Here is a 26521-nt window from a genome sequence, read left to right as displayed (position 1 = left end):
CACACGGTCAGTCACACTGGTCAGGCGTTCTACAGCAGCACACCTCCTGCTTACAGTAGATACAAACATGTACACTTAACAATGACAGAAGGTATTGTTCTTGACCAATTCCGCACCTTCAGCCTACACGTCTCTGACGTCAAAACATACATATAAAGACAAACTCCTTAAAACAACAAACAAACAAACAGGACTTACAGAGGCCTTCATTCATTCGGATGACATACATATAAAGACAACATATATGACACACTGTGGTACCATTTAGGGGTCTTCCCTAGGCTGCAGATCCAGCCTTTCAACGTCAAGACACAGTGTATCGTTTTTGTCAAGACCGCACTGTCAGTCTAAGTGTTTAGTTTTTGTCAAGACTGCACTACCAGTCTAAACCTTCTCGGTCGGACGTTGAAGCACAGTGTATAGTTTTTGTCAAGACTGCACTGTCAGTCTAGACCTTTCGGTCATAGTGTATAATTTTTTTTTCAAGACTGCACTAATAGTCTAAACCGGTCGCAGTGTTCGTTTTTTTCAAGACTGCACTGTCAGTCTAGACCTTCTCGGTCGGACGTCGCTACATACAAGACAGTGTATCGTTTTTGTCAAGACCGCACTGTCAGTCTAAGTGTTTAGTTTTTGTCAAGACTGCACTACCAGTCTAAACCTTCTCGGTCGGACGTCGGAACATACAAGACGAAACATACAAGACACATTTAGGCTAGGTGCTATCTTTTCCCATGAACCCGGCGTGGTTTGCGATTTAGAGAGCCGTGCAAAGGCAGCTAGTGTAGTGTCTCATAGAAGTACAGAATGGTGTCTATAGGAGTATAGAATACAGAGAGACAGTGTATTGTCTCAGTAAACTATAGGATCATAGAATACAGAGAGACAGTGTAGTGTCTCAGTAAACTATAGGATCATAGAATACAGAGAGACAGTGTAGTGTCTCAGTAAACTATAGGATCATAGAATACAGAGAGACAGTGTAGTGTCTCAGTAAACTATAGGATCATAGAATACAGAGAGACCCCAAGGAATTGTAGCACATAGTGTATGGGCGAATTGTTGTTTGGATCTTATGGATCCAGCGGTCGTCTGGACTGGACAGGGTCACGGTCGGGGTCACCAGCTGATGTGCCGTGACAGACCTGTCACTCTTGGTTCAATGAACCCTAAAGTCCAGTTTATAGACGACATACACAGAAATTACCGTTCACATGCGCAAGGCATCTTTATTGACAAACAAGGGAGATTCCCTCTATACTATGTGAATAAAAGAACAGCAAATTAATGATATTAAAACAATACGACCTGATATATCACGAAGGTAATTCGCTCCACATCAAGATCTGCATGCAAACAGGCGTTCGGTTGAGCGCCTGGAGAATTCTGAAGTCCTTATCTATTACATTCAGTATATCAACTCAGTTGCTATCAAGGCCTTCCTTCTAACCGGAGCACAGCTACTGTGCTCCACACTCTATAAAGTAAAGGTTGACGGCCCAAGGTTCCACAATGGACCATCACCAATCAGAACTTTGGCGAGCCTGACCAATCAGAACGTTGACGCAAAAGCCAGGTATAGAGGGCTAATAATCATAATAATCAGAACGTTGACGGACCTGACCAATCAGAACTTTGGCGAGCCTGACCAATCAGAACGTTGACGGACCTGACCAATCAGAACTTTGGCGAGCCTGACCAATCAGAACTTTGGCGAGCCTGACCAATCAGAACGTTGACGCAAAAGCCAGGTATAGAGGGCTAATACCCGCTCTATACCTAAAGGTATAGAGCGGCTAGCGCCGCTAAACTAGCGCCGCTAAACTAGCGCCGCTAAAAAATCACACCCTAGAGCTGTGAAGAGAGTGGTGCCTTTGATGAGCCCCGTATTGTCATCACCCGTGTTGTCATCAATGTTTGTTTATTGGACAGACATACATACGGACACACGGACAAAGTCACGTATAGGAGTGGTTGGCACCACTCAAAAAAAATCCAAAAGTTATTGCTATCAAAATGTACTTAAAGTACCAAAAGTAAAGTATGTCCCATTTCACAAGTTTTAAAATGTCTAAAAAATGTCTAAAAATCTTATGAAATTAGCATATCTACAGGTCTGAAGTGGTTAATGTATGTTTTGTAATTATAATCTACAAAAAAAAATAAAAAATCTGGTGAAATCTACAAAGTAACCAGTAAACTTAATCAGTCAAATATTGTGGAGTAAAAGTACAATATTTGCCTCTGAGATGTAGTGGATTAAAAGCACTGGAAATACTCAAGTAAAGTAAAAATGCCTAAAAATTGTTCTTATATAGCACAGTACTTGAGTAAATGTACTTAGGTACTTTACGCCACTGCTTGAGAAGCCATATGGAGCCGCTTCAGAGGCTGCAGTACTTAATGGTGTGTGTAGACTGGCTGCTACGCTCAGAGAGCGCTACCTTGTGGAATAGCACTGTAAATACTGTCCAATACTGTAAATATGGTAAAAGTAACTTGTTAACTGTGATTTTACCATACATACATGATGAACCTGTTTTGGATATGGTCAAAAACAAAGACAAGCTACGTTTTCATTCAGCAGTTAAAGTTTAAGTACAACTACAATTCAACCACAGCAGTATCTCTGAACCCTAGCATTACTATTCTGGGCATGTCATCGCCACATTTTGTGACACATTGTAAGCTTGTTGTGAGACATTGTGAGCATGTATCATCTATTTTTTTGTTAAAAATCCTCTTTCTCAGGTAATATTTCACAATTTGGCCAATGTTGAAATGTGTTTTTATAGTATAGTTTGTTGATTACTTTTGACACAGAAATGGTGTAATTTTTTATATGCTTTTAACGGTATTAAAAAAGGTCTTTAAAGTCCTTAATTTTTTTATTATAACTTAAAATCACACCCTGTGTGAAGGAAGCGGTGCCTTTGGGGCGGGCCTTAACTCATTTCAGTTCGTCCCTATTGGTGGTGTGAGTCCACTTACCAAATTTGTACTTGGGAGCATGCTGCAAACTGGAATGATGGCTGTTTAAAGCCCAGCCAATGGGCAGACAGAGGGGGCGGGGCTTAAGTAATGACAGTTAGTCCCTATTGCTGGCTTTAGTCCATGTACAAAATTTGTACTCCATAGCATGCTGCGAACTTGAGTTATGGCTGTTTGAAGGCCAGCCAATGGGAAGACAGAGGGGGCGGGGCTTCAGCAATTCATGCTGGTCCCTATTGGTGGTCTAAGTCCACATACCAAATGTGGACTTGGTGGCATGCTGCAAACTGGAGTTATAGCTGTTTAAAATCCTGTGCTCATCCCGTGCTCATACGGGCGCGGGGGGTCCCTGGACCCCTCTTTGATAACTTCATCAATTCATGCTCGTGCCTATTGGTGGTCTAAGTCCACATACCAAATGTGGACTTGGTGGCATGCTGCAAACTGGAGTTATAGCTGTTTAAAATCCCGTGCTCATCCCGTGCTCATACGGGCGCGGGGGGTCCCTGGACCCCTCTTTGATAACTTCATCAATTCATGCTCGTGCCTATTGGTGGTCTAAGTCCACATACCAAATGTGGATTTGGTGGCATGCTGCAAACTGGAGTTATAGCTGTTTAAAATCCCGTGCTCATCCCGTGCTCATACGGGCGCTGGGGGTCCCTGGACCCCTTTTTGATAACGTCATCAATTCATGCTCGTCCCTATTGGTGGTGTAAGTCCACATACCAAATTTGGACTTGGTGGCATGCTGCAAACTGAAGTTATAGCTGTTTGCTTCTTTGCCATGCTCATCCCGTGCTGAAACCGCCGGTCGGACGGACGGACATACAAAAGTCAAAAGCCACGTATAGAGCGGTTGGCACCGCTAAAAAATGTGCAGATACCCTGTAATACACTTATAATGCTCTGAGGAAGGCTCATAGCCGAAACGCGTAAGCGTTCACTTTATTGGTGTGCCAATAAAAAAGTGGAAATGTGAGTAATTGTCTCCGCCAGGCCGAAAGGCATGGCGAGAGAGTATGTTTTACCCTCCGTCCGTCCGTCCGTGTGTCCGTCCGTCCGTCCGTCCGTCCTTCTGTCTGTGACCAGCTAATCTCCGCCACCGTTGGCCCGGTCGCTGTGAAACTGCACACACACACTCCCTGGATGCCACAGCAGAACCTCTGCCCCACATTTTTCAGATCAGCCTGTCATAGCGCCACCATGAGGCCGACTTTTGCAAAACACATTTTTTAATATTACTCCTACAGATTTTCTCCAAATAACACACAAATCGGTACACAGTATCTCCATAGCCATGTGATCAACACGGATCTGTCCGATTTTCCATATTCCATCCTGATTGGCTAAGATTGGCTTCCAAAGTTAGCAGAATTGGTTCATTTTGATCAAAATGCCTCAAATCATGAACGCAGCATGCACTTTCCGTGCAACTTTCCACGTACATTCCCACTTGACCCAGGAAGAAATGTCACTTGAAAACTTTCAAATCAGCCTCATGGTGGCGCTATAACGGGCCGATTCACGTTTTTCGCTATAACTGCACCGATCTGCGTGCAACTTTGCATGCACACTCCTTAGAGGCCAAGGAAAAACCTTTGCTGTGCATTTTTCACATATGCCTTTTAGAGCGCCACCAGGAGGCTGAGTTTTGAAAAACACATTTTTTGCTCTTACTCCTTCAGATTCTGTTCAAAAATCATGCAAATCGGTACACAGTCTCTCTAGTCATGTGATCAAGATGGATGTGTCCGATACTTCATATTCTATCCTACTTGGCTAACATTGGCTTCTAAAGTTTGCAGGATAGGTCCGTTTTGAACAAAATTCCTCAAATCATGAACGCAGTGTGCGATTTCTGTGAAATTTTGCACACACATTCCCACTAGGCCGAGGAAGAAATGCCAACCTTTTCAAATTGGCCTGTTATAGCGCCACCAGCTGGTCTAATTTAGCAAACCACATTTTTGGAACAAAATGCCTAAAATCATGAATGCAGTGTCCGATTGCCGTGCAAGGCCTAAGAAGAAATGGCACCCTTTTCACATTGGCCTGTTATAGTGCCACCAGGAGGCCATAATAACCTACCTGACCTGGCGGAGACTTGTGCTCCGAGGAGCACTTTTTCTAGTTTGTCCTCCATTTAATTGACATTTTTGGATGTGCTACCTTTTTGGATTTTCTTTTTAATTCCTTTTTTGATACTTATAATGTATGTTGGTTTGTTTACTGTTGAGTGAGAAAATAATGTTGCACATTAAGCTAATCATCTGGGGACCCCCCTGACCCCCCTGACCCCCCCCCACAGGTTGAGAATCACTAGTATAAGGTATCAAAAGCTACAGCATCTAGTACTCGATTCTATATACTGTGATGGAATAGAGGAATTTGACGGTTGTTGGGTTAATAAAGCTAAACCACTGTAATGTGGCATTACATAAATAACTTGTAACCTACATAGGTGAAAGGGTTCAGTGAAAAATAGTGAAGAAAACAGGGTTTTGAGAGGATTTAATACGTTGACAGTCAACATCTGTGCTTGAATGTGAAAAGACAGTTCGTCTCATCAGACGTTTGGATTGACGATCTTTCCCACAAACAGGATGTTGTCAGAGTCGGCGATGAGAACCATGAAGGGACGATCGAACTTCAGCTCAGGGACTCGAGGTTTAATCATTTGTACGGCGCTGCGGATGCCTGTAACTCCAGCCGCAGTCGCTCCAGTCTCGTCTACGTCCAGCGTGGCTTGGTGCACGACCTGCAGTGGTGAAAAAAAGTACTCACATTTTTTACTTAAGTAAAAGCATCAATACTGCAATGTAGAAAATAGAAATACTATGTCACAAATAGAAGTCCCGTATTCAAAATGTACTTGAGTAAAAGTACAACAGTATTGGTATCAAAATATACTCAAAGTACCAAAAGTAAAAGTAATCATTGTGAAGGTCCCATTTCACAAGTTCAAATTGTATTAAAAAAAAAAAAACGTTTGAAAATAGCAGATCTACAATGCGTTGCATTGCGGCCCATTGTGAGCATTGTGACACATTGTGTGCCGAAGGCCGCTTCAACCATTCGAGTCGCTGAGCCGACCCCCCCCCGAGACGGCAAACATGCCACCATACCGTTCTTGTATTCATCCAAGAATAGAACCAAACATGGGGGTCAGGCTTGGTTGAGGAGCCTGGTGGCTGCTGGACTCATGGACTGTCTCTGTCCTTTGTTGTGATATAAAAGAAGGGACAACTAGACCAGGGCTTCTCAAAGTGGGTGCCGCGGCACCCTAGGGTGCCAGGGGTGCCTCAGAATACTTTGATAATATTTGGAATTTATCAATGTCACTTCAGTTTAACCACTTAGACCCTCTATATACTTAGTAAAATGGACCTTAGTTAAACTGTACTTTGCTGCGTTCTTCTTCAGCCTACAGTGCACCAAGTCTCTTCACCAAAAATAGCAGATCTACAAGCTCACAACGCGGTGAATGTTCCCCCCAGAATAGGAATGCTGGGGTTTAAGTGGTTAAACGCCAAGTATAAAAAAGTTATTTTCAGTCTGTCCTAAATAATGGAGACAAATATTCTCTACAATTTTCCTCGTGACATATTGTATCTTTGGGGGAAAGATTTACATGTTTACATACCGTTAATATAACAATAAATAAAGTGCTATAAAGTAACAATGTAAGTCAGGGATGCCGTGGATGAAAAGGTTATTTGTAGGGTGACCTGAGACAAAAATGTTTGAGAACCACTGAACTAGACAGACACTGATCCGTTGTGACAGCTCTTACCTCTGACACAGACACAGCCTCTGCAATGCCACTGAGATCAGCTGCAGCACCAAACACGTCTGTTATTCCCATCTGACGCAGCACAGCGTTCAGGTTCATCTTAGTCTTGATGGAAAACTTGGGAACAAATAAATCGTACTCCCTGAAAAGGAAATACAAAACACACTTAAGACCATATACGGCAAAATATTGTGGATGATCATGTTATTATAAGATCATTCTGGAATTGATTGATCCATCTCTGACTCTCTGAATGCAAAGGTCATTACTTGGAACGGAAAGTAATATTCTAACATACTTTACCAGCGACTTTAGGTACCTTGAAAAGCGCTATAAATGTATTTGTTTTTATTTGTATTATTATTATTAATCATTTTAATGTAAAGTAATAAGTAACGTGTCATATATGATATTTTGAGTGTAATAAAAAAATACTTAATCCCTTAAAGCCTGATGTCCCTATTTTGGGCATTTCTTCAGAAAATCTTCAGCAATAGCAAATCTACAAGTTCTACAACATGTTGTGAAATCTACAAGTTCACAACATGTTTTGAGCTTGCAGATTGGCTATTTTTGAAGAAAACATTGCAACAGCGTATATGTTTTTTTTTTTTTAAGTGTAATTTCAAACCTTTTCTTCATCCCATTGAGCCACTTGGTGTAGTGCATGGGACAGATGGCCTCCTCCAGTTGAGTCAGATTTGTGCCTCTGTCAGGCAGCATCAGCAGCATGGAGTAGGAGTTGTTGAAGGGTAAACGGAGGACGGTGGTGGAGATCTGCTGGTCAATGTAGACATCAAACTCCTCCTCCATCATCTTCATCATCTGGACTGGAACCTGCATATTTCAAAAAACAACATTTCAGACAAAACATTAGATATTATACAATGCAAATAGGTGCAATTAGTGTTTATACCTTTGAGACAAACTAATAAAAAGCCATTCAGTAAGACAGTGTTGATTTTGACAGAACATTTTTATGTAGTTGTAATCATAGTCTTTTGAATAAAATTCCATTAAGTTTTTGTCATATTTTAGTCATCTGAAATGTTTTACTGTTAGTCTAGTTTTAGTCGACTAAATATCATAAGATTTTAGTCGATTAAATCTACAGTTGATTAAGTCGACTAAAATATATTTTGGCGGCGCCTTGATGACTTAATGACTGATTTTACACTTGGTTGCATGCTGAAAATAGCTGATCTACAAGCTTACAACACTTTGCGCTGCGACACCCGAGCGTAACCAGACATAAAATGACTTGTCTTTTAGTTCTACTGGATCTCTTCTCCACTCGTCCCGCACTCACATTTAGTGAGCGACAAACATTTATTTTTCGTCATAGTTTTATTCGATGAAATCAACACTGGTAAGACAGTAGTGTTATGGGATAAGTTACCTGGTTTTGCTCATCCACATTAAACAAACCCTCCTTGGTGTCTGCAATGTCAAATGGAGTCTGCCAATTTCCTGTTTGACAGAAAACAATGTAGAAACAACGATGACAATAGTGAGACGAAACTTAAATGAGGGAAGGTGACTGTAGCCATGATAGAACTAGTTAGAGGGCAGTTTGTCAACGTTGGGTCTGGGTACCACCATGGGTCCAAATGGACTCTTATGGGTCTGTAAGGGTATATTGTGGTCACAGAGATAAAAAATAAATATAAAAAAAGAAGAAAAAAGTAATCAAATGGGGGTCTGTGGATTAATGCATATCAAACTGGGGGTTCATTAACCCTACCTATGATTAGGTTAATAATAGCTAATAACAAAGTTTCATTTCTGTCTGGTGTATGAAATTATACTAAAAGCTGAAGAAAAGAATGAAAGCTCAGAGATGACATCTCTTACCTTTGTAGTATATATAACTAATAAGATACATGAGGGTCTCAGGATCCAGGTTTTCCACTAGTTGGTCTATCTTGCCGTGGGTCTTCTCCCCTACATACTTGTTGATGGTAGCAGCACTCTCTGTGGGATTGGTAAAGTCCACACTGAACCCAGGTAGGACTGACTCAGGGTCTGCAGGAACTCAGGCCGTGGCTTGAACTTATTGTCCACAAATACTGCAGTTCCTGCACTGATGTCTTCTGATGAAGTCTTGTCGGCTGCGGTCAGAAGTCCATGGAAGGCCTGGTCTACGTCAGCCTGGTTCAGTACGGAACTGTTGAAGCCCAGACCACTGAAGAGCTGCTGGTGGGTTTGGCCCCGGGCCCCTACAGACAAGGCTGCCAGGGCCAGGCTGACACTTGCGGGTGAGAAGAAGACGTTCTTGCCTTGGTTTTCCGTCTGAGTGGCCAGATGCCTGTACAGGTTGAAGGCAAAACCTTTGTTTGCTGATGTCACAATGGAGAGGCTGTTTGCAGCCTGGTCTGCAGCATTATCTCCACGACCTGCAGGTGATCAGTTAGATTTTTTAAAGAAAATAGGGTTTAACCACTTAAACCCTATAATTCTTCCTCATCTGACAAACAGCAAAAATAGCATTTGGCATTGCGATGCAGTGTGAGCTTGTAGATCTATTTTAGCAAATTTGACGCTTTTGAAGCAGAGGCATGGATCCCCATCAAATCCAACCCCGGTCAGATATGTTACCTTCATGTCCTGCATGGTGATGACCTGTACCCAGACACACCAGTTACCTTCATGTCCTGCATGGTGATGACCTGTACCCACACACACCAGTTACCTTCATGTCCTGCATGGTGATGACCTGTACCCAGACACACCAGTTACCTTCATGTCCTGCATGGTGATGACCTGTACCCACACACACCAGTTACCTTCATGTCCTGCATGGTGATGACCTGTACCCAGACACACCAGTTACCTTCATGTCCTGCATGGTGATGACCTGTACCCACACACACCAGTTACCTTCATGTCCTGCATGGTGATGACCTGTACCCACACACACCAGTTACCTTCATGTCCTGCATGGTGATGACCTGTACCCAGACACACCAGTTACCTTCATGTCCTGCATGGTGATGACCTGTACCCACACACACCAGTTACCTTCATGTCCTGCATGGTGATGACCTGTACCCACACACACCAGCGCTGATAGAATCCACACCAACACGGCTCCTTGCATCATGGTGAACTGAGACAAAGGTTCAAAAGGTTCCCATCAGTCAATAGTTCACTCACTGTTAACTAAACAAACCTTTCAATCTAGAGCTTCTCTGTCTGGAACCACCATGAACGTGTTCCATTTACAAATCAAATATGAAGTAGAATGGCTGCAAACAGTGGCATGGTTTGGCACCTGCCATACCTTGCCATACCATATCCAATTGACGCCCCTGACTGCAAATACATCATGTTTCCGATAGTCGATTAGATCTTTCTTTAATGGACAATTAAAATGGACAAAAGAGGTTTATCAAGTTCTATCTTGAATTGAAGATTCCAACGTCAATGCTGGCAAGTCCTCAATAACCAAGTATCACAAAACTGAAACGTGTAAATTATGCTTCAATGTATGGCAGGTTCACTGTGCCATACGGTGAGAAAATAACCGATTTTAAGGAGAAAATAACAAGTAAATGTGATTAAAGGTAAATTATTTTCGGAGAGCAACACTGTGTTATGATGACAAATTATACATTAGCCTAAAGACTTCATATGAAGTACAGTAGGACATTACTCACCTTCCTAATGTGAAGACACCTCACCACAGACTGCTGAGAGACAGACAAAGGAAGGGGAGACGTCCTCTTTTAACAACTGATCAGATCCACTGCACTTTGACATGTTTATTTGTCAATAAGTCTCTTATTTGCTCTGCCTCTGTATTTATTCTGTGTAATGATTACTGTTAAACTATCAAGCATGGAATCATGGCTGAGATTACAACAGGAAACGACACAAGTCAGTTATTCATACTCGTTTCTAAACACATCTGTAGTCTCTACAGTATATCATATACATAAATGTTCTAAACATTATAAAATACTTTAATAAGACCTTGTACAGGTTCATCTGGATGAACACAGGGTTTAAAGCTGTACCTTTATTCTTCTTTCTTATCATCCTCAAAGGTCAAACTCAGTGTCTTGTCTCTGGTCTCACTTGGAAGAGGCCGGCATCCAAAGATGGTCTATTCATTGAAGCGCTAGTTAACATCTGGGTCAACCGCTTCATATATATATATATATATATATATATATATATATATATATATATATATATATATATATATATATATATACTGTACCACCGACCTGAGTGTTATTGTACTTCTCCCCATGATACCACGTACATTAACCCATTCAATACAGGAACGCATCTGTGTCATTTTAGATTTCTTTGGCTATTAAAAAATAGCAGATCTACAAGCTCATGAGCTTGTAGATCTGCTATTTTCGAAAAATCTTGAACATTTGTGCAAATCTTTGAATACATATCTTTTTAAAGTGAACTTTTATAACGGAAACTTTGCTTCTGGGGGTCCTTGGAGTATGTTGCTATATAAGTGGTGCTCAAACCTTTTCCATGTCAAGGCCACGGACCCCCATCTCAAAACGTGTTGTTCCAGCAGGGATCCCCCAGAGGCACAGATCGAAATGTTCCAAACCGGCCTCGATGGGTTAAAGCATAACCATCACCACCTAGAATATTGTCTGGACTCCTATTGCCTCATCAATTAACTGATTGATCCACAATTCCACAACATAATGTTTACAGCAGAGGCTCAGGCCTCCCTGGATAATATAGATCATTAATGAGCCGGGATTATTATATACAAATATCTATGATGATTAATGCTGTTACCACAGGGAAGCTGGAGTGGCCAAACCTGACCAAAGAGGACATTGATAGATATTCTATCTTGAACAGACAATGTATTAAATAATATAGAACTGCCTAGGGATTCCCTAAATACATTTTAATGTGCTTAAATATGAACTGTACAGACCCACATCATCAGTGGTGGAAGAAGTACTCTGTTACAAGTAAAAGGCCTGTGTTCAAAATGATACTTGAATAAAAGTACAAAAGTATTGGCATCAAAATATACTTTAAGTACCAATAGTAAAAGTTCAAAAATGTTTGAAAATAGCAGATCTACAATTTACAAAAGTACTTTTACTTTACTGGAGTATTTCCAATTGTCTATACTTTTACTTCTACTCCACTCAAAGTGTCCTTATTGTCATAATATGTTTACATTGTCAAAGCAAGTCAAATTAAACAACACATAAATTAATAAATACATGTACAGTCAGTCTGTCAGGTTGATCACATCAACATGTCTCTCTCTCTAGTAACTGATGATGTTTAATACAATAATAATCCTGATTGGCTGTTGAGTGAATCAGGAAGTGAAATAAAAGTTTGGGGAGTTTCCAGTGAGAAGCTTCAACCACACACACACACACACACACACACACACACACACACACACACACACACACACACACACACACACACACACACACACACACACACACACACACACACACACACACACACACACACACACACACACACACACACACACACACACGCGCACGCACGCACGTGCGGTTTTAGCCTCTGTCAGTAGTGGGGGGGGGGCAAGATTTTGTCAGAGGGGGGAGACACAAGCTTTGGAACTCTGACTGGTATTATGTTACACTATGGAATTGGAAATAATAGACCATATTCACATGGCGGCCATTTAGGCATTTTATATTGAAGAAACAGGGTGGCATTTCATTAACTTAATAGCTAAATGGCCGCCGTGTGAATATGGTCTTCAGAGCCTGCAGTCCCTCATCACCCCTGCAAAATAATAAATACGTGTGCAGAGTAGAACAGTGGAGTGCTCCAGCATTTTATTTGGGTATTCTCTTCTGAAGTGACCAGATATTTAACTTTTTGCATAAGGTAAAGTAAAGTATATACATATAAATATATGTAGATATAAGGTGCATAAGGTACAGTGTGTACAGGAGGAGACATAAGGTGCATATGGTACAGTATATACATGAGGAGACATAAGGTGCATGAGCAGCAGCTATATAACATACATGATTATGTGCAATAATACAGACTGTCGTCTTTCTGGAGACAGATGATGTAACATCATATCTTTAATCTGATTGGCTGATTCTTCTGAACTACAGAACGAGTCCTCCTTCATTCTCTTTCAGACTCCAGAACTTCTCTTTCAGTAAACATCTGTTTTTTTCCTCAACTGTTTATTCTCATCTGTTTATTCTAATCTGTTTATTCTGATCTGTTTATTCTGATCTGTTTATTCTCATCTGTTTATTCTCATCTATTGAATTCAGTTCAGTTTTGATCAGTGATGATGAAGATTACAGCCACACTCCTCATCCTCTCCTCTGTACTTCATGTCAAAGCGATCCCAGGAAGTAAGTACATTATATTTATGTTATTATATAACATATACATTTATATCTACTGTTATTATATAAAACCACATATGAACAATGCACAATACAAACAAATGACACGCACGCACGCACGCACGCACGCACGCACGCACGCACGCACGCACGCACGCACGCACGCACGCACACACACACACATATGTGCGCACACACACACACACACACACACACACACACACACACACACACACACACACACACACACACACACACACACACACACACACACACACACACACACACACACACACACACACACACACACACACACACACACACACACACACACACACACACATATACGCGCGCGCACACACACCTACAATATTGAATCTTGAATGTTGGTCTAAATACATAAACATTTAAACAGATGTTAGGAACTGTTGTTGTGACATCATGAAATATGGAGAATATAATATAATACATCATGAAAATGAGGGTTTTGTGCAGAGGGAGGAGGAGGGGCCTATTATAGAACCCTGGGGATTCCAGAAACCTCACATCTCTATATTTCATCATATAAGAGTGTTGCACACATTTTTTACCTCTTCCTATGCTATGTACAATGTACTATTTTAACTGTTAAAGAAATGTTACACCGTGTGGGGTTTACTTTACTTATTTATTATTGTAAAGTATACTTTATTATTTATTGGTAAAATAATTTACTTAAAGTATCAAAAGTACAAGTATAGTCATTATGAAGAATATGAAGAATGTCCTGTTTCACAAGTTTTGTCTAAAATGTATTCATGAACATCTTTTGAAAATAGCAGATCTACAAGTTCACAATGCCTTGCTATGCAACACATTGTGAACTTCTAGATCTGCTATTTTCAAATGGCCAAAATATATATAGGCCTAGGTCTGAAGTGGGTAATGTATGTTTTGCAATAATAATCAAAATCTACAAAGTAACCAGTAACTAAAGTTGTCAAATAGTAGTGGAGTAAAAGTACAATGTTTGTCTCTGAGATGTAGTGGAGTAAAAGTACTAAACATTTGAAATACTCAAGTAAAGTCAAAAATACCTCAACATTGTACTTAAACTAGAGGTGCGGGTCGCTACGCGACCCTTCCGTCTAGTCGCTGGCGCGAGGCTCTCGTGTAGTAGGCTGTAGACATTTTCGTCACGCAAACCAAAAGCGAGAGCAACAGCAGTGTTTGTTTCGAGACGCAAACCGAAAACGAAAGCAAACTGAGAGACGGACACATTTCACCCGTTCATCTATCTATCTATTCACACAGGCTCTTGCAGGACCAGAATGTGCGGCACAGATTAATGAAGCAGCCCGCTCAGCCCAGCGAGACGGCGTTCGCTGCGTTCAACCCTCCCAAAGAGTCAGACAGACAGTATTTGGATGGGGGGCGGGGTTGCCGGGGTTGCCATGTCCAGGAGTTGTAAGCGTGAAGTGGCGTGTAATTGGTTAGGGAAAGTGCGTCCACGCATGCGCAGTGCGCAGCGTGGTGTTTTTGCATGAAGCTGGTTGCTTGTTGCTCGCGCGCAATATGGCAACACTGATGCAACTGACGAACGTACAAACATTCTGGCGCATGACTGTAGATTCCAATTGTAAGGTAGATGTACTTAGTTACCGCTGCGCCGGGTGTGCGCGGTAAACACTGATGAAGGACGACACGGAGACGTTGGGACATGACGAGCGGACGCTGTGGTGGAGGGGGGGGTGGAGACGTCGTCACTCTAGAAATCTGACATGATTTGATACCTGGGTTGTTGTGACATCGGGCGCGTTCGAAAATACAGCACTGAGCGCACTGGCCAATACAAACTAATAGGCGAGTGTGCTCCGGTGCGTGATTTCCGAACTAACCCATAATCATGAAATACATTTTTCCTTATTAATTACTTTCATAATAAAAATAAATAAATACATAAAAACATTTGAATCTGTTTCAGTGTGAATAAAACGTTTGACAGGAAGCTACTTTTAATATCCAACCTTTCACTTCATATAAGAACCAAACATGATTGTTTAACATGATGATTATGTGTTATTGTCATTGTGAAGAAGTTTGTTGTTGAATTTAATGTCATATTTGCTTTATTTCCAGTGTTCCATGAGCAGATTAGACTCCTTGGCTGTTCAGACACAGTTAAAGACCCATATAAAGAGTTCATGATAGGACTGGATGGTGAAGTGTTGTTCTACGCAGACTACAACAAAGGGAAGGAGGTGGAGCCTCAGCCTCCGTTTGTAGATCATATCACCTTCCCAGGAGGTTATGCATATGATTTGGGTCAGCAGGGGTTCTGCAAATCCCAGCTGGACACCATTCGCACTGCCTTGAAGAAACCACCAGTGAAAGGTAGTTTAATACTGTTAACACAATCGTTATTAACTAGCAGACATCAATCATGTCAAAATCCAAGACAATACGATTATACAACAGTTACCATTAAAATAAAACATATCACAATTAGGGCTGGAACTCTGGAACTTAATTAGAGGCTTTGTAATTAATGAATCGAAATTAATCGTTATTTTACCTGAGAACAGTGAGAAGCAATTTTTTTCAAATTGATTTTGGTATACGTCTTTAACTCAAGTACTGTACTTAAGTACAGTTTTGAGGTATTTGTACTTTACTCGAGTATTTCCAATTTCTAATACTTTTACTTCTACTTCACTACATCTCAGAGGCAAATATTGTACTTTTACTCCACTACAAATATTTGAAAACTTTAGTTACTAGTTACTTTGTAGATTTTGATTATTACAAAACATACCTTAACCACTGCAGCCCGTATTTTGAACTTGACTTAAAATTGTGAGTATTTCTACTTTGCAGTATTGATGCTTTTACTTACTTTTACTTAAACATTTGAGTACTTTTTCCATCGCTGAAGGCTGGTAGAGTGTGTTGTTACTGTTGTTTTAATGGTCGTTTAATTTATCAATTAATGAAAACAAAATGCGTGCATGTGTGACCCGCACCTTATATTGTGCATCCCCCCCAGCACACCTGAACCTATTTTAGACTTTATTTAGTGATATATATGATATATATCACATAGTGATGTAGTGATAAATATATATATATATGATATGTATCACTACATAAAGTAATATATGGCCGATGGGGGGCAGTTAGGGGCAGTTAGCCTAAAGTTTTTAACAAAAAATTTCAAATAATTGTAGTGGAGTAAAAGTACAATATTTGCCTCCGGGATGTAGTGGAGTAGAAGTAAAAGTGTTATAATACTCGAGTAAAGTACACATACCTCAAAATTGTACTTAAGTACAGTACTTGAGTACATGTACTTAAAGACGTATACCAAAATCCATTTGAAGGCTAGTGTTGATATTATACAGATGATAATAAAACTGAACATTAATGACATTTTTAATTGTCTATTTCCAGATGGATATGTGTACTATACAGCTTCCCGCTGTGTGTTTAACTCCAGTGAGCTGAAGGACATACAGTACATACAGTCATTGAATTTCGATGGTGATGAGATCCTCAGGTGGGACAGTAGAGTAGATCAGTTTGTTGGATACACTGAGCTTGGTGTGAAGAACGCAGAGCGCAGCAATAAAGATCCTACACAACTGGCTGTGTACAGAGCACAACGAGAGGCACGCTGCAAACCCAACATTGAGGGCTACTACTCCCATGCTCTGAACAAGAGAGGTGAGCTGATCTCAGAGCAGCACTCAACACTCATCACCTCATAAACTATAACATGAAATCACATGATTCTATTCAGAGATGATTCATGGTGTTAATATTGATCATATAATAATTATTACATATTTCTTTATCCGCTGAGAAACATTTCAGATCCTCTTGATTTATACTGTATCCTAACAGGCTGTCACACAGTGGAAATAGCAGATCTACAAGCTCACAGCATGTGGTGTACCATCGTACACCGAGTATAAATGAAACATATAGATCTATTTCTGAGCGTTTTCACCTACATATAATGATCTGCCTAAAACAGAGACACCAGGATTAATGTTTTTAAATGAACTTTAAAAAGAACCATGCAGGCTAAAACACACCTCTATACACTTCATTTACCCTCCTAATTTTATATTTTAATTATTGTCTTTACTAGTTTGTTTTGTATGTTTTTAATCACAATATTGTTACAGGATTATGTGTATTGTTATTTTTGTTTATTAAGCAATATCATTTTCATTCACTGATATTAAATGATATTGCTTAGTTTATTGTTGTTTATGTAAAGCACTGTGTAACTGTGCATTATTTAATATGTTTAAATTATATTATATAAATGCATTCTACTGTGTAGAAAACTGTAGACTATTGTAGAATCTACACTACTGTGGTGCCATCTGGTGGCCAAACACTGACATTTACAGTTACAATTTACAATGCAGGCATTTATCAGACGCTCTTAATCCAGAGTGATTTACAGTAAGCAAGGAAAACACAAGGTAATACATCAAATGCATAGAAATAGTAATCTAGGATCATAGGTAAACCATGAACCTATCATCAGTCTAAACCATTGGTTCTCAAAGTGGGGTACGGGGACCCCCAGGGGTCCTTGGGAGGATTCCAGTGGGTCCCCAGTAAAATGTGTTAATATAGCATCACAATAATTTTAACCACTTTAACCTTTTATACTTTGGCTATTCAAAAATAGCAAATATACAAGCTCATAGCGCGGCACCGACTGCCGCGCTATGAGCTTGTATATCTACTATTTTTGAAAAATCGTGAAAACTTGTGCAAATCTTTGAATATATATTTTTCAAAGCGAACATTTGTAACTCAAATCTTTGCTTCTGGGGGGTCCCTGGAACAAAATATTTTGCGATGGGGGTCCGCGGCCAAATACATATCATTTTGGGGGTCCTTGACATGAAAAAGTTTGAGAACCACTGGTCTAAACAGTATAATATCAAACAAATAAATAATATGTACATTGAAACTATCCAAACTATAGGATGGCAGGTCTACAATGAACCTGGCATCTGTATACATCATTGGTTCTCAAAGTGGGGTCCGGGGACCCCCAGGGGTACTTGAGGGGGTTCCAGGGGTCCCCAGCTAAATGATGGATAGGAACCAAATGGACCCGTGTGGGTCTGTAACTCTGAGAGTGTACAAATGGAACCAAATGGACCCTATCAGGTCCATTTGGTTCCATTTGTACACTCTCAGAGTTAAATTAACATTGATTTTACAATATAAATTGAGGTCCCAGGGATATAAATGTCATTAAATGGGGGTCCGTAGCCTAATGCTTGTCAAACTGGGGGTCATTGTAATTAAAATGGTTGAGAATCACTGCTAGAGAGCCGTAAAAATCTTCTATTATGGGGGTCCCTGGCTTATCTTTTCAAATGGGGGTCCGCGGTCTAATAAGTGTCTATTTGGGGGTCCTTGGCACGAAAAAGTTTGAGAACCACTGGTCTACATAACATGATATCTAAAATACATTTTAACATTTGCATAAGACTGCAAGGTCATCAAGGCTAGGTCTAGTGCTACAGTCTTCAGATTATGGCGGTAGATTGGGAGTGAGTCTGCAGTTCAGACTGCAATGGAGAGTTTATTCCACTGTTTGGGAGCCAGAAGGGAGACGAGTCTAGGACGTGTGGAGCGTTGTCCAGGGTGTTTTAGAGAAGGGAGAAGAGTCTAGGATGTGTGGAGCGTTGACCAGGGTGTTTTAGAGAAGGTTCAGACAGCTTCCCTGTTTTAGCTGATGTGAGTGAGCAGGAGGGGTTGTAGGGTTGGATCAGGCTTGAAGATATGGGGGTGTCATACCTTTGGTTGCTTTGTAGGCCAACATCAGTGTTTTGTACTCTGTGAGGGCAGCAACTGGGAGTCAATGGAGGGAGAGGAGAACGGGGGAGAGCCGGGAAACGTGAACATTTTGGCTGGTTCAAGACCAAACGTGTTGCAGCTTTCTGGATCATTTGGATCTCATTTGGATGATGTACAATTGTTAATGATAATGACATTTTCCTATGACAGTTATATAATAATAATAAAAATAATAATAATAACTAGAAAAAGTGCTCATCGGAGCACAAGTCTCTGCCAGCAGACTTGTGTTGGGAATGTTGGTTATGTTCTAATTCTTATGTTCTAATTCTTACAAAAAATAGAACATGTTACTGTGTCATAGTAACATGACACAAGTGTCCTATCCGTCTGTATAACTGTCCTATCCGTCCTGTCTGTATAAGTGTCCTATCCGTCCTGTCTGTATAAGTGTCCTATCCCTCCTGTCTGTGTAAGTGTCATATCCCTCCTGTCTGTATAAGTGTCCTATCCGTCCTGTCTGTGTAAGTGTCCTATCTGTCCTGTCTGTGTAAGTGTCCTATCCAATTGTTACAGTATCCGCCATTTCTCAGCATTTTTCGTGATTATTCCTGTCTTACCTCACTTTGAAAGAGGCACAGACTCTTTCAAAGTGACACATGTATTTATAGGCCGCTATACGTCACTAGCCAATCAGATCACACTATTTCACCGTATTGTCACGTGTCACGTGAGGCTTGACCAATGTTAGCTTGTTTCACGGAAAGTGAAAACAATGTCTCCTGGCGGAAACAACAATAGTCATCTTTTTTATCCAGTGGAGCCCAAAGTGAGACTGAAGTCAGAGACTCCCCCTCGTCGTGGTGAACACACTCACATGCTGAGGTGCAGCAGCTACGACTTCTATCCTAAAGTGATCCTGGTGACCTGGTGGATAGGTCAAGAACCTTTGACCTCTGGTCTCTCCTCTACTGCCGAGCTGTCTGATGGAGACTGGTACTACCAGTACCACTCCTACCTGGAGTACACACCCAGGTACACACCTAACAGACACCTATACATAGAAATACACACCTACACATATATTCTTTAAAAATAAAACGAGTGTTACTCACTTGCTGAAAATTGGCCATTAATTGGTAGGCTAATATTAAGTCACACACACACACACACACACACACACACACACACACACACACGATTCCTCCCGAGTCCCGTGTTTATCATCAGTCTACTCCAGACACAACTACACAGCAAGCTCGTCGTCGTGCAAGCATGACGAACGCACACAGCGACCCGTGAGCGAGTGTGTTATACATGAATACACACACAGGAATACACTATAACGTGCATATCTCGTTACTAAGTTTCTTCTGCCTTCCTATTTTTTCTGCAATGGGGAGGGAATAGTGGAATACAAAATAAACACTAGAGCGGAGGAGAGCCCAGCGGGACATTCACGCTCCTACACAAAAATAGTCAAACTTTTGTTTTTCTCCAAAAAACGAAATAATAACTAAGATCAATGGATCAATGTGTTGAATCGTTTCAGCGTGTAGATCGTCTACTTTCACAATCTGTCCTAATGTTAGTGCTAATTAACAGCTGCTCACTCACTGCCAGACCGGGCGGGGAGGAGGGGCCGCTTCAGCTCTGAGCAGATCCACATGGACACACATTCAACTTGAGGACACACGCACGTCATGATTATTTTAGGTGGAGAAAATATCAGTTTAAACTTATCTTATTGCCTATAACGGTCTAGTGCTCTGGTGCCTAATTGTAGTTGTGTTTTTAATCTTAAATTTAAATATAATAGTTCATCGTTTAGTTATTATGATGAGCGGCATGGCTCATTTTGGGTGCCCCCTCAGCACCTGTGCGTAGGTACTGATCATCCTCATTAGATAGAAAACATGTGTGTGTGTGTGTGTGTGTGTGTGTGTGTGTGTGTGTGTGTGTGTGTGTGTGTGTGTGTGTGTGTGTGTGAGTGTGTGTGTGTGTGTGTGTGTGTGAGTGTGTGTTACAGATCAGGAGAGAAGATCACATGCATGGTGGAACATCCCAGCCTGACCGCGCCTATCAAGATGGACTGGGGTCAGTTACTGTATTCTACTGTAATCTACTGTAATGTGTTACACTACACTCTGTTTTAAGGGTTCAGGGATTCTTCTCTTTGAAGGTACATTTGTTTTGCAGAAAGGAAACACAGCAATCCAATTAAAAACAAGACACAATAATAATACAGACACCAGAAATAAAAATCAATACAAATACATTAAAACAACCTAAAAAAGTTACCATTCTAATAAGGTCATGACAGGAGCCTCACCTACTTAAAGTGTCTTGTCTAGATGAGGTACATCATCTTAGTTTACTAATGGCTGCAAGTACAAAGACATTTATAGAATGTATAGAATTTCCACATCAGGGTCAGAAGCTGCTGGAGTGAAGGGGCACCGGCTTCGAATGCTATCAATGCATTGAATGGGAGATTATCACGTTTTATCAGACCATTGAATGGGCGAAGTAGGCGAGCTACTGTCTACCCCGCGATTTGTCAGACCATTCATTGGGCGTAATCAGGAGCTACTGACCTACCGACGGAGGCGGAGCAGTCCCCACAACAATATTTAGGATTCTGTGCGTATCGGTACATAACTCGAACGGCGCTGAGTAGGCACAGGCGAGCGTCGCACCGCTCCGGACGGCAACTCGTCGCCTTAGCTCCCTCGGTGGCCCGTCGCGGAACTCCAGCTCGCCTGAGACTGCGCGCCTCCGTCATGGTCCGAAACCAAAACAACCAAAACTAAAACCGAAACTGAACTATTTAAGTCATCTCCGTCGGTAGGTCAGTAGCTCCTGATTACGCCCAATGAATGGTCTGATAAATCGCGGGGTAGCTAGTAGGTCGCCTACTTCGCCCATTCAATGGTCTGATAGAACGTGATAATCTCCCATTCTATGCATTGATAGCATCCGAATCAGGTGGAAGGGGCTGAAAGTGACTGTAAAGTATGAGAACAGTCCTGAGAGATGGAACTGGTCTTATATAAATGCTGCATTAATATCAATGGTAATGGTCTAGTGGTTAGAGTGTCTGTCCTAAGATTGAGAGGTTGGAGTTTGATCCCTGGCCGGGTCATACCAAAGACTATCAAAGTGACCCAATGCCTCCCTGCTTGGCACTCAGCATCAAGGGTTGGGTTGGGGGGGGTAAGTCTCTGTGACTAGAGTCACATCAAGGGTTGGGTTGGGGGGGGTAAGTCTCTGTGACTAGAGTCACATCAAGGGTTGGGTTGGGGGGGGTAAGTCTCTGTGACTAGAGTCACATCAAGGGTTGGGTTGGGGGGGTAAGTCTCTGTGACTAGAGTCACATCAAGGGTTGGGTTGGGGGGGGGTAAGTCTCTGTGACTAGAGTCACATCAAGGGTTGGGTTGGGGGGGGGTAAGTCTCTGTGACTAGAGTCACATCAAGGGTTGGGTTGGGGGGGGGTAAGTCTCTGTGTCTAGAGTCACATCAAGGGTTGGGGGGGGTAAGTCTCTGTGACTAGAGTCACATCAAGGGTTGGGTTGGGGGGGGTAAGTCTCTGTGACTAGAGTCACATCAAGGGTTGGGTTGGGGGGGGGGGTAAGTCTCTGTGTCTAGAGTCACATCAAGGGTTGGGGGGGGGTAAGTCTCTGTGTCTAGAGTCACATCAAGGGTTGGGGGGGGGGTAAGTCTCTGTGACTAGAGTCACATCAAGGGTTGGGTTGGGGGGGGGTAAGTCTCTGTGACTAGAGTCACATCAAGGGTTGGGTTGGGGGGGGGTAAGTCTCTGTGACTAGAGTCACATCAAGGGTTGGGTTGGGGGGGGTAAGTCTCTGTGACTAGAGTCACATCAAGGGTTGGGTTGGGGGGGGGTAAGTCTCTGTGACTAGAGTCACATCAAGGGTTGGGTTGGGGGGGGTAAGTCTCTGTGACTAGAGTCACATCAAGGGTTGGGTTGGGGGGGTAAGTCTCTGTGACTAGAGTCACATCAAGGGTTGGGGGGGGGGTAAGTCTCTGTGACTAGAGTCACATCAAGGGTTGGGTTGGGGGGGGGTAAGTCTCTGTGACTAGAGTCACATCAAGGGTTGGGTTGGGGGGGGGGGGTAAGTCTCTGTGACTAGAGTCACATCAAGGGTTGGGTTGGGGGGGGTAAGTCTCTGTGACTAGAGTCACATCAAGGGTTGGGTTGGGGGGGGGTAAGTCTCTGTGACTAGAGTCACATCAAGGGTTGGGTTGGGGGGGGTAAGTCTCTGTGACTAGAGTCACATCAAGCCGCCTCACGCTACAGAAACAGGAGATAGGCTCCTCCCCCTATGGGTCACATGGCTCGGCAAGGCTTACTTACTTAACCCATTCAATCCAGGAACACATCTGTGTCGTTTTAGATTTGAGCTATAACCATTATTTTATACTTTGGGATATTCAAAAATAGCAGATCTCCAAGCTCATAGTGCGGCACCGAGATCTACAAGCTACGAGCTTGTAGATCTGCTATTTTTGAATAGCCTAAGTATAAAATAATAGTTATAGCTCAAATCTAAAATGACACAGATGATTCCATGTCAGAGTCAGTGAAGAACAAGGTGTTTTAATCTACTGTAATAATATAATTAATATAATATTTGTATTATCAGATGACTCCATGTCAGAGTCAGTGAAGAACAAGGTGGCCATGGGAGCATCAGGTCTGGTTCTGGGTCTGGTCTTGTTCCTGTCTGGATTCATCTACTTCCAGTGGAAGAAACGAGGTGATTAACATGTTTAATTAACATGTTTAATTAACATGTTTAATTAATAAATCTACTTACAGTGGAAGAAACGAGGTCAGATCAACAGAGGATCACATGACATGTGGAACCCTCACAGAAATGCAAACAAACAAACATGTAAAGCCACAACCTAAACTGGTTTATATTGGTTTAGACCCTTAACCGGTTTAGACCAGTTTAGATGACCTAGTTAGAGGTCAAAGTGTGTTCTATGTTGTCAAATTTAGTCTTTAATAAGAGTCAAATGTTCACATTAGTTCTGATGCAACATGTGACCCTGATGACTGAACCCTAATGTTGTTGTGTTACTGTGTTATTGTGTTGTGTGTACATTTATGTATTTTATGGAGAAATACACACAATACAGTACATAGGATGTATTTGTGTGTCTGTTTTAACTGTCTCTCTTCTTCTTCTATCAGGTCGTATTCTGGTGCCGACAACCAATGATGAGAATCTTTAGACTCCTCCCACACACCCAGGTTCACTTCCTCTTTCTTTTTACTAAACTTTTTTACGTATTCATTCATACAGTTTTAATGTATAAAAGTGTATAAAACTATAAAACGTACACAAAACAACGTGCTTGTGTAAGAAGTGAAACAACTATCCTGGTAAACCATCCCGGTCGTGTGAATTCACATCATCATGTGTCTTCTGCTAAATAATAATAATCAAATGTAATAATCAAATGATTTGTTGTATCAGACAACACTGATGACAATGTGGTCAGATGGGGGGGGGGGGGTCCTCTTGGTGAACTGTGTAGTTCAGTTCAGTGACGAGACGACACAATGCAGCCAAACTCTGAACCGAACCAACCAATCATTTGAACACAACGTTTCAGTGAACTGTACCAATGATTCAGTTCATTTAAAACACTGATCATTCCATCACTAACAGGATCAAAGACAGAAGCTTGTGGTCCAAAGGAGAGTGTTCTACCAACTGAGCTGCCCTTCCTACAAAGATACACTATTGACAAAGTTGTTTGAATGGACTGAGTTGTTTCTACTTTGATGGTTACTGTAGTTGCAGGGAGGGTGCTGGGAGGTCAGGTTTTTAAGTAGTTTACTAATGACTTGTTCATGATCTGTTAACTATTTATAGCATAGTTTTAAATCATTAAATCATGAACCGACTGTTTAACACGTTATGAATAACACATCATTTACCAATTATAAACTAAACTAATAATTTGTGAATGATTAATTTGCTATTATAAGGGAAGGTTATTCTCAAGTGTTAACATGTTCACACAGTTAATACATTCTGATTCTTATTGGTCTATTGTCTTTTCACAGAACACCTGGGTGTGAGAGGAAGAAATACATGTGTGTCCAATCAGCTTTTAAATAGTCGTAACAGCAGCACAATGATGACATCATCAACCTTTTAGGGTTAAGGTTAGGTTTAGGCATAGTGTTTGTGAATTTAAAGGTTAGTGTTATGGTTAGGTTTATAGGCATAGTTTCTGTGAGGTTATGGTTAAGGTTAGGTTTAGGCATAGTGTTTGTGAGGTAAAAGGTTAAGTTTAGGTTTATAGGCATAGTTTCTGTGAGGTTATGGTTAAGGTTAGGTTTAGGCATAGTGTTTGTGAAGTTAATGGTTGGGTTAGGTTTAACCCTTTTTTTGTTTCCCTGTGATGGGTGGACCTGGACCCTCTAGGGTGGTCTGAGGTGTGGGTGTACCCAGGTCCACCCAAATTAAACAATGGTGGTCCGCCACAGTCTATGAAATTAATGGGAAACACTGATGACATGCAATCATTTATATTAAGTAATGATTTATATGTAATGATTTATATTTAATCAGTAATCACGAGCAGGGGAGTAGATCTCATTACAACTTAGGAGGGAACCACAAACAAGGAATCTTCTCATCAATAATATCACCAACAGAGCTAATGCTAGGATGTTAAACTAACTAATAATGGTCACAATGATTACAGTTTGTCTGACATTTGGTATAAAAAACTAAACACCAAATCCATGTTCAATGCATGAAACAAACTATAATGTTATGATGTTATGAGAATCCATAATCCATTATAGGTTGACATCACATGATTTAATAACAAACACATTAACATGCCTCCATGTTTAACTGCAGGACTTACAAACATCGATACTTTGACATTAATTCACATCATTTGAGATTTGATTTGATTTGATTTTGGTAAAAGATATACGAGCAAAAGTTAAAACAACTTAAACCCAGGATAACACATTAAAGCGTAATGAAACACTTGTTTCCTATGTGGTGCTGCAGCATAACAAAAAATAAATAGTCCAATAAATGTATTTGAATTCCCATGAGGTTTTAATTATTAATTTTAATTATGTTAATAAGGAGAATGAGCGATCTGCGCAGTGACACGATGAGAGTTAACAACAGAAAGGTTGTGCAAACTTTACTAAAATAAAGTACAAAATATGTGTCTAATTGAGACAGTTTAGATATTCCTTGGTCAGTATTATTTATCTTTCCGTTTTTCAGCTCCACTGTTGTGTTTCTATCCGTTCATATTGGCTGAACTTCACTCATTAAACTAGTTAACAGCTCTGTGGACAAGTGATGATGATGAAGCTTGTGGATTCATTTATTTGGCAGTTGTTGATGATCAGGACACACGGGTAGCAAAAACAAAACCTTTACAAAGTATTGTGTTTACTGTATGGGAGAATGATTTCAAAAGTGGAATCAGCTTCTATTAAATAGAGATTTTAAATTATATCATTTATTTTAAGACACTT

The 26521-nt window shown here is 41.0% G+C and overlaps 2 protein-coding genes and 1 pseudogene across 4 annotated transcripts in view; 2 read left to right on the top strand and 1 right to left on the bottom strand.

The window, feature by feature from the left end:
• Nucleotides 1-26521, top strand: part of LOC311042913 (H-2 class II histocompatibility antigen, E-S beta chain-like) — a 165674-nt gene that overhangs the window by 100758 nt on the left and 38395 nt on the right. The window lies entirely within an intron of this gene.
• The window catches only part of LOC311042915 (H-2 class II histocompatibility antigen, E-S beta chain-like), a 138264-nt gene that overhangs the window by 73348 nt on the left and 38395 nt on the right, over nt 1-26521 (top strand). Inside the window, exons 2-10 of the mRNA XM_084054016.1 lie at nt 12855-12953; nt 13080-13158; nt 15271-15525; nt 16582-16854; nt 19785-20001; nt 20996-21063; nt 23631-23744; nt 24188-24247; nt 25070-25333. Coding sequence (XP_083910142.1) covers nt 13092-13158; nt 15271-15525; nt 16582-16854; nt 19785-20001; nt 20996-21063; nt 23631-23744; nt 24188-24228 — 1035 coding nt within the window. The 5' untranslated portion in view covers nt 12855-12953; nt 13080-13091 and the 3' untranslated portion in view covers nt 24229-24247; nt 25070-25333. The remainder of the gene's footprint in view (nt 1-12854; nt 12954-13079; nt 13159-15270; nt 15526-16581; nt 16855-19784; nt 20002-20995; nt 21064-23630; nt 23745-24187; nt 24248-25069; nt 25334-26521) is intronic.
• LOC311043224 (serine protease inhibitor A3L-like) lies at nt 5561-9890 on the bottom strand (annotated as a pseudogene). The gene is made up of 6 exons: nt 9809-9890; nt 8642-9183; nt 8187-8257; nt 7419-7624; nt 6788-6929; nt 5561-5752 (listed from the first exon to the last, which is right to left on the bottom strand). The product of its transcript is annotated as a serine protease inhibitor A3L-like (transcript).

Source organism: Gymnoscopelus microlampas (assembly GCF_963454915.1).
Source record: "Gymnoscopelus microlampas genome assembly, chromosome: 4".
Lineage (NCBI taxonomy): Eukaryota > Metazoa > Chordata > Actinopteri > Myctophiformes > Myctophidae > Gymnoscopelus > Gymnoscopelus microlampas.
This window is presented reverse-complemented; position numbering and strand designations above follow the sequence as displayed.